Raw genomic sequence first — 15,595 nt, 5'->3', positions numbered from 1 at the left:
CTAGACATTATTATCCAAAGCTAAGCAGTGTAGTTAAGATATCTGCGTTAATTTCTCAATTAATGCAAGCTGTTTACATTAATTTTCCCTGGAGAGTCACCAAACGATGCATCCTCAGTTTTTAGGGCAGTGCAAGAACACATCCTGAAACTTTTAATTGTTTTTTAAGATGTGTAGCAGCTGAGGTTTCAGCTAAACCAGTCCGCTTCCTAGCTTCCGTGGCTGCAGCAGCACCACTGTTGCGTTTTTAAACTTGGCAACCTCAGTCAGAAACCACACCCACACAGTTTTCCGTGATGTACTGTATACAGTTCTAATAATAAAATACTGTCTGAAGCTCTGCTGCCAAGAGATGGCAGTGCTTGAATTTTGCATGTTTCCTAATATCAGATGACACATCCTGATTGTTTTATCATTTACTAGTAAAATATAATCCTTATTGGTCCTTTAAATTCAATTTAATAGAATTTAATCTCATTGCTGCTGCAAGCATCAGCTGTTAAAGTTGTTTTACCTAAAGTAAACTAACTAAAGTCAACTTTTTAAGTATAATTAAAGTAAACACATAAAAGTTAATAGTTTTAAATTGTCAACACATAATTAATATTTTGGTAGAAAATTTTATAAAAAAAAAAAAACACATATAAACAAAGACGTAATAAGACTTGATATAAAGTGCCAAAGCTTCGCAGGGACTTCTAATTAGAAAGGGTGTTTATTTTGAATCCTGGATTTCCATTGTTGAAATGCCAAAGACAACTGCATGACACTATAAACACTATGCAGACGTATGTGGCCCTGCTAAGTCAGGCTTGCCTAGTCTTGTTTTGATTGATCTAGGGTCTTGGGGCGATGCAAAATGTGCAGGTTTTACTCTACAAGTAAGACGTACGAGACACTGAAACACAACCAGTGTTTATTATTGCCAATACACTATCTGTACGATGTCTGTGGACACTCCACCAAATTAATTAAGTATGTATTCAGCTCCTTTAATGCTGAAACAGATGAGCAAATTGGCACCAACCATAATGCCATTTAGGTGCATTTAGATTTATGCCTGTGTGAAACCAAACCAAACAGAGGGAGAAACGCTCCAAATAAATAAACAAATGAATCAACTGATCCGGACCCTAGAAACCAACTACTGGTGTGAAAACGCTCTTTTATACTCAGGGCTTTTTCTCCCCTCAAACATACAAATATATACTAGTATTTTAATTCACATCACTAATACAAATATAATTGCATTTTACATTTCTTACATTCGTTATTTTATTTACATTTAAATGTGCACTATAACAAGTGTGATTAATTGCAGTTATTAACAGAATATTGTTGTGATTAATCAGATATATATATATATATATATTTTTTTTTTATTGATTGACACCAGTACTCAAAATACATCAATCAATTAATCAATCAACCTTTTTTGTTTGTTTGTTTTTACATTGAGGGTGACCCTCATTTACAATGTTGCCGAGCATTTACAGTATAAAAATGTTTTAAAACATTTATTAAGAAAATAAATAATAAGGAACAAAATAGTGAGTAATAATAAATAAAATAAATACTCGTTTTAAATCAACATTTCATGACCATAAAAACAAATTGTCACATAAAAAGAGAAGAATTTTTAAAATATAAAATAAATAAAAAGATAATAGAAAAGTAAAAGTAAAGTAAAATGATAACAATGGTAAGAAATGATAAAATGAATAATAATATAGGAATTTAAAAAATAGTAATAAATAAACGCATAAGATTAAATAAAATGAATTGTAATAATAATTAAATAATAATTCAAATATTAAGAAAAAGATAAACTTATTATAAAAAAACATTTACTTTGTGTCTAAGACTGAAAGTATGACATTATGGCATCAGGTGAAGCCAAGCAGCTTTTAAGAGGCTGATTTTAAGAGGGGTGGGCTGGGTGATTATTTTGGAGTGTGGAGTAGTTCATCAGTAGTTGTGCAGAAGGAATGCTCATAATTCTCAGAGTGTGTGTGCATGCTGTGTGTGTGTGTGTGTGTGTGCACGCTGTGTTTGTCAGAATGAGTGGGCTGGCAGGGAGGGAGGGAGGGAGGGAGTGAGTGAGCGACTCAGAAAGTGAAGTTCTGCCTTCCCTCAGTCAGTGAGTGTTTGTTACAGCAACACACTTGCTGTATCTGACGCTGTGTGAGTGTGTGAGTGTGTGTTTGTCTGAAAGAGAGAGAGAGAGAGTAGATCACTGTGTTTGGTCTAGGACTTGAGCACACATTAATGCGAGAGGAGAGGAGAAGGAACGCCTGGCTGTTGCTGTTTTCAAGGATTTGAAGGCCAATGTGAGAGTCTTTGAGGATCAGTCTTGGGTAAGTCTGCAGTCACGGCATTACTACAAATATCTGAATATCTGAAACAGTCCATGTGACTGGGCATGCTTCAAAAGCACAGTATTGTATGTGGTCTCTAGTGATTAGATTTGTTGCTTTTCTGTAAATAGTCTTTTCTCAGCACTTCTCAGTGGCTAGGATTGGATATAGAGGTATAATTCTGTTTACAGTTTGGTTTAAGAAGCTTGACAATTGACTTTAAAGCTTTTCCTGGTTGCAGTTAGAATGAATAATTCTTGGCTTGTGTTTGCAAGTCTGGGAAAACAACAATTTAACTAGTTAATTTCACTAATGCCTTTATTAATGCCATTTTAAAGATTCAGAATTTCTGTTTCTATTTCTATTTCCGAAAGCCAGTTGGTTCTTCTGTTAACGTCTTTCCACAAAACCTTCTTTTGCTTTGGTTTTTAACGTGGTGTACCCACCCCCAAATGACTGGGTATTGTGACACGTCATACTGAAACCACAGAAGATGGTGATCTGCACACACATAGTGCAGCCGTAGAAAAGCCGTAGAACCTTTACATAGAAATAGACACCGTAGATGTAGCCCGTGTGGCCCACTGACTGTAGTCATGCATTCGAGACGTCCTTATGAATGAGTTTGTATCATATATATATATTTATATATATTTCACCAGTGATGTCTAGTTTGCTTGTTTCGTTTAAGGCCAAAAGAGGAAGTGACTTCTTTGACACCTGATATAAAGAGAGAGAGAGAGAGAGAGAAAGAGAGAGAAGAACAGAAAAGAGAAGAGAAGAGAAGAGGAGAAGAGAGAGAGAGGAGGGGTGAGAGTGAGGGAGCTGAGGCATGATTTGCTGAGGCTCTGCAGCTCCTAACACAGGAAGCGTGCTCTCTTCCCTTTTTCTCAGGCTGCAGAGAGTAAGTGCAGTCTACTGCTATTTAACTTTGACCTGCGTGATTAAATAAATGTGTGGTTGTGGTTGGGGGGGGGGGGGGGGGGCGCAGGGGTTGGCATGGTGGGGGTGCTGCACTGCACTGCCACTGCGAATGCGAATGCATGCAACAGGGCAAATACAATACAATGCAATGCACACCTACACACATACCTTCTGCCCTAGTGCAGTGTGGCATACTTAAAGTTTTGGTGGCATCTCATTTCCTTTTTTATTTCCTGTTTTATGAAGAGACCACTTCAGTTTCTGAATCAGTTTCTCTGATTTTGCTATTTAGAGGTTTATGTTTGAGTAAAATGAACACTGTGGTTTTATTCGATAAACTACAAACAACATTTCTCCTAAACTACAAATAAAAATATTGTCATTTAGAGCATTTATTTGCAGAAAATTAGAAATGGCCTAAATAAGATTTTAAAAAAAAGATTTTAAGAGTTCAGAAATCAATATTTAGTGGAATAAACCTGGTTTTTAATCACAGATTTCATGCATCTTGGTCAATAAAATGATGATTTCATTTCATTTGCCAAAATGATTTCATGCGTCCTTTCATTTTCTGCTGGAAAATGAAATCCGCATCTCCATAAAAGTTGTCAGCAGAGAGAAGCCTGAAGATTTTAGACTTGATAATAAAACACAGTGGATCAACACCAGCAGATGATGCACATGTCTCTCTAAACCAAAAGCATCATCAGTAAATTGTACATTTCATTTGTAAATCAAAAGGATCTGAGTCTGGAGGAAGAGTGGAGAGACACACAGTCCAAACTGCTCGAGGTCTAGTGTGAAGTTTCCACCAATCAGTGATGGTTTGGAGAGACATGTCCATCATCTGCTGGTGTTGATCCACTGTGTTCTATTAAATCTAAAGCCTTCATGCTTTTCTCTGCTGACAACTTTTATGGAGATACAGATTTCATTTTCAAGCAGGACTTGGTCTAATTGGTCTTATATAAGATTCTAATTTTCTGAGACACTGATTTTATCAACGTTTAAAATAGATCACTCTGTGTGTAATACATCTATATAATATACGAGTTTCACATTTTGAACTAAATTACTGAAATAAAGTCATTTTTTGAGATGTACCCGCATATGCAAGCTTCACACCACTGTATTATTATGTAGAAATATTTGCAGAAATCTGAGTCTGTAGGCTGCAGTGTAGTGCCATGTGTGCACCCATTATGTATTAGCATATTTTAATGATTTACCAAACCACAGTGGTTACTTGCGGCAGACCAGTAATGCTTTTCTCACTAACTTCACTTCTTCACTTCCACAGGCAATCCCTGCCCTGCCACTGCATTGACCCTGGTGTTGTGTCCAAAGCAGAGCTGCATCAGTTTGGAGCTACGATGTCGTCCTACAACGTCAAGCTGAGAAGAGTCCCAGCTGCAGACTACGACACACAGATCAAAGGTAGAGTAGCGCAGCTACTTGGTTCTGATACATCAGCTCACAGACGCAGCCTTCTGCTGATCCACATCACCCTAAGAGTGATGAGGGAAAAGAGCAAGGCCAATTGTGCTCTCTCATGACTCCGGCAGCTGAGGGCAAGCTGCATGACTGGGATTCAAACCAGCGATCTCCCGATCATAGTGGCAGCGCTCGGTGCCCCTACCAATATTTATATTTGATGCCACATATTTAGGAAATTAATCAAATAGTAGAAAAACAGCACTAGAACTCAGTGATCTGTTTAATTGTGAAAGTAAGAGCATTTCCACATGTGTATATATTTATTATGTACTATATTAATGCCTATTAGAAAATCTAATAAAAGAATCATGAACAGTTTATAGGGTTTAATTTATTAATGGTCATAAAATGTGACTTTTTAGCTTATTATTGCTACTGCGCCTGCACAGATCTCCATATCAGTATCCGTATCAGCTTCCTCACCAGCATTCTAACCTCTGTTCTCCTCTCTCTGCACAACCAGCAAGCTGATTGGTCCTTTTTGTCTCCACATTAAGACAGCACCCTCCTTCCTTGAAGTCACACAAGCTTGTGTATATAAATAGTGTATATAAATAGTATACTGTATTACTTCCTATTACTAATCAAACTTGTACACAGTTTGAATAGCATGCTATAGCAAGTTATGCAAATAACGTAATATAACATCTTGCTAATTTTACTTGCAAAAAGCGCAAAAAGCATGATATTACTATTCCTTTTTGCAGAAAGTAGCATCTGCCTTTTCAAAATGTGCTGTTATGCAACTGTTGACTAGACACAGGGTACTTTTGGCAGTTGCCTGAAGGCTAAAGGGCCAAAAAGTGGAACTTACTGAAAGCGTGTTATCTCTAAAGACACGGAATCTGCTGAATAGTCTCGCAAATACTTCTTTCAGCACTTTTTGAATTCTCCAGTCTAAACTGGAACAGCCCATTCCTTATAAAAGAAAAGTGCATTTAAGTATATATTTTTTTAAAAGTATACTTAACATGGAAAAGTACATACTTTTTACATTCAAATTAATATGTACTTTAACATATTTTAATTTGGAACAACTTATGGTAACTTAAGTATATTTTAATAGTAATTATGCTATATTTAATTTTTTTTAAATATATTTAAAAAGCATTAGGTTGTGCTTTTAAGTGATTCTTTCATATAACTTCTCCAAACTTAAGCAGATTTAAGTATGTGGGTTTTTTTTAAAACATTATTTTTAATACAATATGAAGTATATTGTAAATGTACTCATTTGCATATTGATGCATGTATTGTGTACACCTTAATGATATACATATATATATATATTTTTTTTTTCTATCAACGCTTAACATTAACATTTATTAAAAGCATATTGCTTAAAAAAATAATACATTTTATGGAAGTACAGAGAAAAGTTTCATTTATATATTTAATGTGTATTTTCATAAAATATATGAAATAAAAAATTAACTTTTAGTATTCTTTACCTAATTTGAACTTTTACTTTTAATGCTCTTAGGAAACTTTCACTTTTCACAAGAGATATTATTAATTCATCAGCCGCTTTATTGCAGTTCACTGTGGAAACAGAAGCTGTGGATATAAAAGAGTCTGTTCTATTTGATAAGCTGGTTAATTTGATCTCTGTCTCCTTCCCTTTATAAAATAATAAAAAAAAAATAGCTTAACATTTAGCAGAGAGGAAGTATTATGTTGTTCCTCACTTGTTGACTAATGAAGTGAAGTATGCAGTAAATGCTGTGCGCCGCAGAGCAGAAGAAATAACTACAGTCTTTTAAGAGAAGTGTTGCTGTTGCTTCAGAGCATATCTACAGTAGTAGTGCACCGCTGAGAGAAAGCACTAGAGCACTATAATAGTGTGGGTTAACCTCCTAAACCTCAGATTTAGTGATTAATCTTGAGGGGTAGGGGAACGCCAGGGTGGTAGAGTAACCCACCCTATTGATCATAACCTGATTCTCTTTTTGTCTCATTTTTGTTTCCTAAAATAACTCTAGATTAATGATTAATTCGATATCACTGATTTAATTTTCGATTTGATACTGAGTAAAATTCAGGCTGGGATCGGCGATACTGATTTGATACCGATACTTTACTTTGCAAATACAAGTAATGTGTCTGGTAAATCTTAAAATGTAGTGTATTTCAAATAATATCTTCATAAAAATATACAAGATATACAAATTATTTATGAATTTATTTAAAACTTATGATTAAAGTATGATCGGGATTTTTCTGCATTAAATGCTTAATCCTATTTAGATTCAACTATGCATGTAGTCTCTCCAAATAGCCTATGATAAGAAAATAAAACACTTCCTGTTTTATAATACTGGGAGATTCAAACTGAATATGGCAGAAAAATAAATTAGTCAAATAAATAAAGAAATGCATAAATAATAATAATAGTTGAAAATTTTAATATCAATAATTTAATAATTCAAATCAAATTGCATACAGACTGAGTGAGTGACTGAGAAGCGTGCCGCAGTGCTTACGTATTAATGCACTGACCCAGGCGGAAGAAAAAGTAGTTCCCACCAAGCGCATACGATTTAGACAAGATCTCAATAGTTTAGTTACTTTTTTAGTTACTATTGCTTAATTGCTTACATTTTATGGAAGTACAGAGAAAGTTTTATTTATATATTTAATGTGTATTATTATAAAGTATATTAAACATACTATAATGAAACTGTACTTTTCGTATTCTTTACCTGATTTGAACTTTTAATTCTCTTAAGGATACTTCATTTTCAAAATGGATATAAATTAATCAATGATCTCAAATGACCGAAGTATCGATTCTAAAGTATCGAAATATCATATTGATATTTTGATTTGAAAATTAATTTAAGAGCATAAAGATCTGGTATCAGAGGTATCAATATTTTAGTATCGATCCACAAGTCACTACTCTAGATATATTTAAGGCTACTAACTCTACTCTTTGGAGGAGTATGATTTACAGAAAAACTCCTTCAGGCCTGAAAGTGGTGGTAAGTTTCTGATTCTGAACTGTAGGAAATGAAAGGAGTGCATTTTTCAATAGTTTTAAGTGTCAAAGCCCTTAGAAGGATCACCATAACTGGAAGCACACTCGGGTAAAAAAGCACTGGACTGTGCAAAAGAGGAAAAAAACAGGAAGCGAAAAGTTTCGCTTTAAAACCAGCACTTGAAGAGGTACATTTGCATGGTGCAGTTGCATTTTGGCAGAAATGATCTATAAATAAGGTTGAAAGATGGAATATGATGAGTTGTCTTATCGCTTAAGGAGGCATTTAACCCCCTGATTTTAGCTGACTCCACTCTCAGCTCAAATTTGGAAAATGTAAAAAGGTAGTTTGAGCGGGGCACTGGGTGATGTATGGGTTTAGAGCAGGGGTGTCCAAACTTTTTTTGTTGGGGGCCAGAAGGAGAAATATATTTGAAGTCACGGGCCACAGACTCTGTAATAAAACAAATAATGAAATATACCACTTTAAATAATACTTTTTTCCTGATTATTTCATTTACACATCATTTTACTTGACTAACTATCTTTATCTTTGACAGTGTTGTGTAAACTAAGATTTTTCAGACTCTTTTGCCCCGTTTTTCTGCGCTAGAAATGTGTGCTCTCTCCGCTTTTAGACTCTTTGGCCCATTTTTCTGCGCTAGAAATGCGCACCCTCTCCGATTTTAGACTCTTTGGCCCGTTTTTCTGCGCTTGAAATGCACACCCTCTCCGCTTTTAGACTTTTTTGCCCTGTTTTTCTGCGCTACAAATGCGTACTCTCTCCGCTTTTAGACTCTTTGGCCCGTTTTTCTGCACTAGAAATGCACACTCTCTCCGCTTTTAGACTCTTTTGCCCGATTTTCTGCGCTGGAAATGCGCACCCTCTCAGCTTTTAGACTCTTTGCCCCATTTTTCTGCGCTAGAAATGCGCACTCTCTCCGCTTTTAGACTCTTTGGGCTGTTTTGCTGCGATAGAAATGCGCACCCTCTCCACTTTTAGACTCTTTGGGCCGTTTTTCTGCGATAGAAATGCGCACCCTCTCCACTTTTAGACTCTTTGGGCCGTTTTTCTGCGCTAGAAATGCGCACCCTCTCCGCTTTTAGACTCTTTGGCCCGTTTCTGACACCTAGCGTTCAAACTTTGAATCTCACATTATAAAAACCTGCTTAACAGCGGGCCAACTTTCATTCTATTTCTAAAATACCTCGCGGGCCGCTCCAAAAAAGGAAACGGGCCGCAGATGGCCCGCGGGCCGTAGTTTGGACACCCCTGGTTTAGAGGCAGGGCAGGATTGTCTGATCTGCATATTGTGATGTGTCTGTTTATCATGTCTGCGTCTGCGAAATATTAAAGAGGCGGGGTTATCCCAGGATAACAGGGAGGGCAGGGAATTTTTGCACGTGTTTAAATGGTTTGCCATTTTTTGTTAAAATATCAAAATTAATGTACTTGTCTGTCTGTCTGTCTGTCTGTCTTTCTCTTCCTCTCTGTCTCTCTCTCTTCTTTAGAGGTTCGTAATCAGCTGGCAGAGCAGCTGCGTGTGTTTGATAGTCATCTGGAGCAGAAGAGTCAGGTGCTGCAGGATTTGAGTGATTACCTGCGCAGACGGGGGGAGATCGAGGGAGAGTACGCCCGCTCTCTGGATAAACTCGCTGACAGATTCTTCTCCAAGATCAAAAAGTGGGTCTAAAGAGTCATTATAAAAATATTGAATGGTAACTACAAGTAGGGGTCGGCAATATGGCCCTAAAATAATATCACAATGTTTGTTATGATATTTATTATTATTATTATTGCATACAATATGATACGGCACAACCCTAACTGAGATATTAAAAAAATACACAAATTTGTTTATAAATTTGAACAGAAGTCCATTTGTGATCCAGAATGTCATGATGTGAATAATAATGCACTCCAAATATCTCCATATATCCAGGATTAAAGTAAAATAAATGCTGGACAGATATAATCTGTTTACTATATTTGAAACATAAAAATAATTTTATGCAGAGATTCTAAAAAAAAAAAAATGGAGGAATTCATCCATATAAGACATAAAAAAATGTTTATTATCAACAATATCCCTGTTAAAAAAATAAGAAAAGCATTATATTGATTTGTTGCTCTGTATATTTTGGATAGCAATGTGTGTATTTGAATAATGGCAAACATTTATGTAACAAATAAAAGTCTAGCACCCTCTCACCGTTTCTGTCTCTCTCTCGCTCTCTCTCTCTCTCTCTCTCTGTCTGTCTCTCTCTCTCTTCACAGGAAGGAGTGCAGTACTCAGTCAGTGTTGCATTGCTGGCAGGTGCTGTTAAATCAGACGCGTGAGGAGAGCAGAGATCACACCACGCTGAGCGACAGCTGCGGTACCACTCTACCTCAGCAGCTCTCGCGCAGTCTGGAGCACGTCCAGCGCCTGGCTAAAAAAGTACACAAAAACACATAATTATGGGTGTTATGGGTGTTATGGTTGATGACCAACTATCCTTTATAAACCATGTTTTGGCAGTTGCTCAATCCTGCCACTTTGCGCTTTAAAAATTCGACTATGTCATTTTTATTTTTATTTTTTAAATTTTATTTCTATTATTTATCCCCAATTTTCACTGCCAATTTACACCACTCCGCCTCTTTTAGAACTGCTGCTGATGATGCAGCATTACCGAATAGCATCACAGCGCTAACGCTGGGAGGAAAGAGACGCAGCGATTCTGCGGTTCTGATACATCAGCTCACAGATGCAGCCTTGTGCTGATCGACATCACCCTAGGAGTGATGAGGGGAAAGAGAGAGTGCCAGCTACTGTACCCACCCAAAGATAGAGCAAGACCAAATGCACTCTTTCAGGGCTCCGGTAGCTGATGGCAAGCTGCATGACCGGGATTCGATTCGAACCGGCGATCTCCTAATCATAGTGCTTAGCGCTTAGCCAAACAGTTCCTTACTTACTGCTTTTTGGAATCCTGCATATATTAAACTGTTTGCATTACTCTCAAATACTCTCATCTTTCTCTCTTTATTGTCATTTAGAGTAAAGAGATTTGCACTCAGCTTCAGGAAGAGCTGCTTAAGGGCACGGCAGAGATGCAGAATGTAAGTGTACCACAATTCACTATAAATAATAATCTCCAATAATAAATGAAGGAATAAATGAATGAATGAGTCTTTAAACTACAAAGAAAACCTCCTTCAGCACATTTATTTAGATTAACTGGTAATAAATTCAGTCTATTCCTCTTTTATTTTAACCACTGGTGTATAATATTGAATTGCAGACGATGAAGATATATTCCCAGTACCACACGGAGTTCTTGTCAGCTGAGAACAAGCTGAAAGAAGCCGCCAAACAGGAAGAGAAACAGAAACAGAGTGCAGCCAAGAAGATCGAGAGACTGATAGAGAAAGTAAGCTCGATTACTGTTTTACACCTCTGTTAAGTAGAACTCAAAACTGTATTACTGATAACCACTACAGTCATACTGCTATATAACATTCCTGCAGACCTGAAAATGATATATACTTTTCATTCATACATGTTGGATATAAAATATATTAAATAAAAATATTGTCATTTAGAGCATTTATTTGCAGAAAATGAGAAATGGCATGTTCTCCTCCATCAGTCTTACACACTGCTTTTGGATAACTTTATGCTGCTTTACTCCTGGTGCAAAAATTCAAGCAGTTCAGCTTGGTGGTTTGATGGCTTGTGATCATCCATCTTCCTCTTGATTATATTCCAGAGGTTTTCAATTTAGTAAAATCAAAGGAAAACATAATTATTAAGTGGTCTCTTGTTTTTTCCAGAGATGTATGTAGGAAAATACAAATAAGAAAAAAACAAAAAAAACAAATAGGAATAAATAAATGAAATTAGACAAAAAAAACTAAGATAGTAAAATATAAAATAAAAGGGTACAAATCTGAGAATAAGTCCTTAAAGCGTCAAACACGAATGGTAAGTAAATAACAATTGAGAACAATTTACAAAATTATTGCAGGGGAGGAGGGGTCACAGGGGTCACACATTTCCTGCTGGATTCCTTAAATTATTGTTTATTGCATTTTTTACTCTACTTATTTATTTATTTATTTATTCAGTCTATATATATTTAAAACTAAAAATAAGGAATAAAAAAGGAGTAAAACTAATTATAATGACTAAACTTTTTTAAAAGGTCTTTTAGATTTAAAATGTTCCATAACTGGAGATATCCTGTAAAATAAATTCAGCTTTACAGTTGAGTTAAGTGTTCTTAAGTTAATCACAAAAATGGAACCATCAGTAAAGTAGCTGGGTTTTTTTTTATTCATCTATACAGGTATAAACTCAGTATTAAATCAGTTAAAGAAAACTGAGTTAATTTAGTGTAGAGAGCACTGAAAAAAAAAGCTGAAATAAAAAAAACAGGATCTGGATTTATTTGCCTCTGTGCTCAAGTGTTTTTGAGTGCACTTTTCTTTGACCTAGTAAAACATTACTGTATTGTAGTGCACTGTTCTGGTTCCAGTGTTACAGGCACAGCGGTTTGCTGGGGTTTTCTCACACTGTCAGGCACCGCTGGTTTATAGAAACCATAGAGTGCAGTGGGAGAAACCCCAGCTATACCACTGTGCCTGATGCACTCATTTATTGCATTACTATAAATGCTCACTAATCAAAGTAGTACGTTTTGTTTTATATTATGTGTATATATTTTTTAATGCATTGTGAAATCTGTGCTTTACCATATTCAGAAGCAATGCATTTCACCTGCATTGTCAAATGCACTGAACAAATGCAAGTAATAGAAAATATTACCATCTATTATAAAATCTATTAATTCTAACATAAGACTGGATCCAGAACAGTGCACTGTAAGGTTTTATTAGGTCAAAGAAAAATGCATTCGAAAACCAAAAAAATATGTTTCTGTGATCTATGCACTAAATTTAGTGAGATTTAACTCTTCTGCTGATGAAAATTCAAAACAACTGCATCAAAATCTAATGCAAATTGATTTAGAGCACGTAAGGATTGAATTAAAATAATCAGTCAAATCAGTTCAAATAATCACAAAAAACCACAAACACAATAAAGATCCGATAAGTTAAAAAGCTTGATGTCAGATTAGCCTAGTGCATGTCTTTAACTATTTTAATCAGTGTTTAATCATTGTAAAAATGTCTTTAAAGTAAATATGGTTTAAAAGTACAATCACACTGTGCATCATTTAAAAAAGGAAGTGTTACTCTTTATATTTTGCAATTGAACATTTGTTTGGGAGGTAGATTCATGCATTTAGTTTACGGGTGAGAAATGAATTTAAATTAATCCAAGGAGACACATGATAAAGACTGTTTTGGATGGTCGGAAAAACAAACCAGTCTCAATTTGGCTTGATGTTAATTGTATCTCGTTAATATGCAGTAATAATTATATGTTTTTGATAGGCTGTGAACTGATAAGAGTATTCTAGTTACAATTGAGAAATGAAAATGTAAAACAGGCGAGGTGAAAACATAAGTTGTAGTTTTCAGTACTTTTTTTATTTTCTTTAGTGAGAAAAATCTATAGTCTGTTTGGGGCTTCAGCAATAAAGTCTGGTTGAGTTTCTGACGTGGATGCAAAGATCTGATTTAGATCATCATCATGTTGAGTCCTGCAAAAAGTGTTGACTAAGCATTGATTGTATAAACTGATGCAAAAACATAAACACGCAATAAAACTTTCAATTCATTTAGCATTTATTATTTTTTAATTTTTCATTAGCAAAATAATTCCAGCATACATATATACTGTAGCTCTGGAATAAAACGAGAGACCACTTAAAAATGATGAGTTTCTTTGATTTAACTAAATTTAAAAAAAACTCTGGAATATAATCAAGAGGAAGATGGATGATCACAAGCCATCAAACCACCAAACTGAACTGCTTAAATTTTTGCACCAGGAGTAAAGCAGCATACAGTTGTCCAAAAGCAGCGTGTAAGACTGGTGGAGGAGAAGAACATGATACCAAGATGCATGAAAGAAACTGTGATTAAAAACCAACCAGGGTTATTCCACCAAATATTGATTTCTGGACTCTTAAAACTTTATAAATATGAACTTATTTGAGGTCTGAAAGCTCTCCATTTTTAAATGCTCTAAATGACAATATTTTTATGTGGAATTTGGGAGAAATGTTGTCTGTAGTTTATAGAATAAAACAACAATGTTCATTTTACTCAAACATAAACCTATAAATAGCAAAATCAGAGAAACTGATTCAGAAACTGAAGTGCTCTCTTTATTTTTTTCCAGAGCTGTGTATATTTATTATATAAATATATATGTATTTGTTAGCTTGTAAGGAAAAGGAGAAACAAGATATATAAACACTCGCCTTCTTTCACTACATATTACTGTACAGACACACGTGTACTTCTGAGCGCTGTATGAGTCATTGCTCTGTATTTAAACACAGTCACTGCTGGGTTAAAAACAGTCCACCCCACACAGCACACTGTCAGCAGCAGCAGTCCTGTGGTCAGACACTATGACGAATGATGTAAACGCTGACAGGCACATTGCTCCGGACGTAGGTTTGTTACACAGTATAGTCTATAAATGTATAACACCTCCACTAGTGCATCTCAGAAAAATTTGAATATCATTGAAAAGTTACTTTATTTCAGTTATGTAGTTCAAAATGTGAAAGTTATATATATTATATAGATGTATTAAACACAGAGTGATCTATTTTAGGCGTTTGTTTCTTTTATTGTTGGTGATTATGAAGCTTACAGCCAATGAAAACCCAAAAATCAGTGTCTCAGAAAACTAGAATATTATATAAGGCAAATAATAAAACACAGTGGACTTTTAATATGTATACAGGCGTCATTTTAGTGTGGGAGGTTTCATGGCTAAATTGGAGCAGCCTGGTGGCCAATCTTCATTAATTACACATTGCGCCAGTAAGAGCTGTAAGAGTGTGAAGGTTCAGTTAGCAGGGTAAGAGCACAGTTTTACTGCTCAAAATATTACAATGCACACTATAAGATTATGGGGGACATACCAGAGTTCAAAAGAGGACAAATTGTTGGTGCACGTCTTGCTGCTGGCGCATCTGTGACCAAGACAGCAAGTCTTTGTGATGCATCAAGAGCCACGGTATCCAGGGTAATGTCAGCATTAACCACCAAGAAGGACCGACTACATCCAACAGGATTAACTGTGGACGCTGTAAGAGGAAGCTGTCTGAAAGGGATGTTCGGGTGCTAACCCGGATTGTATCCAATAAAAAACATAAAACCACGGCTGATCAAATCACAGCAGAATTCAATGTGCACCTCAACTCTCCACCAACTGTTTCCACCAGAACTGTCCGTCACCACAATAAATTATTGTGGTCTAAAACCAGGTGTTTTAGTTTCATTGTCAAACCCCTGTAAATATGAGCTTTTTTTTTCTTTTAATTGTGACTAAATTTAACTGTTTGCTGTGCCTGATGTTATGAGACAGCATGCTTCTGCACACTGCATTTCACATCCTTCTCTTTGATGGTGTCATAAGATAATAATGGTATAATTTTAGAGTAGTTTTTTTATATATCATCCTGCACAGCACTCATATGCACAGTTGTTAATCAGTGCATTTTTTTTTTTTTTTGCATGCCACACCACGCACCCCAGCAAGTTGCTTCCTTCTCCATTGGCCCATGTGCGGTGGGGCATGTGTTTGCGCCGTGTAATTAAACTTCCCTTTCTAAATGACGGTGTACGGATGTGTGGTTGACTGGGTGTTTGTGTGGGGGGGGACTTGGCACGGTGTCTTTGTGCACGGTTTGATTGTGTTAC

The 15,595-nt window shown here is 35.8% G+C and overlaps 1 protein-coding gene across 4 annotated transcripts in view; it reads left to right on the top strand.

Annotated features, from left to right (window-relative positions):
• Window positions 1-15,595, top strand: part of arhgap4a (Rho GTPase activating protein 4a) — a 32,558-nt gene that overhangs the window by 710 nt on the left and 16,253 nt on the right. The window contains exons 1-8 of one of the 4 annotated variants that reach the window (XM_049486460.1): window positions 1,787-2,140; window positions 2,252-2,357; window positions 3,049-3,261; window positions 4,582-4,718; window positions 9,271-9,442; window positions 10,037-10,199; window positions 10,802-10,864; window positions 11,047-11,175. In XM_049486460.1, the coding sequence (XP_049342417.1) occupies window positions 4,655-4,718; window positions 9,271-9,442; window positions 10,037-10,199; window positions 10,802-10,864; window positions 11,047-11,175 (591 nt within the window). In that variant the 5' untranslated portion in view covers window positions 1,787-2,140; window positions 2,252-2,357; window positions 3,049-3,261; window positions 4,582-4,654. Of the gene's footprint in view, window positions 1-1,786; window positions 2,358-3,048; window positions 3,262-4,581; window positions 4,719-9,270; window positions 9,443-10,036; window positions 10,200-10,801; window positions 10,865-11,046; window positions 11,176-15,595 lie in introns of those variants that run through there. The other 3 variants (XM_049486459.1, XM_049486458.1, XM_022677187.2) reach the window with 3 other exon arrangements.

This window comes from Astyanax mexicanus, chromosome 13, assembly GCF_023375975.1.
Source record: "Astyanax mexicanus isolate ESR-SI-001 chromosome 13, AstMex3_surface, whole genome shotgun sequence".
NCBI classification, from domain to species: Eukaryota; Metazoa; Chordata; class Actinopteri; order Characiformes; family Acestrorhamphidae; genus Astyanax; species Astyanax mexicanus.
Note: the sequence above shows the minus strand (reverse complement) of the source record. Positions and strands in the feature narration are given on the sequence as shown.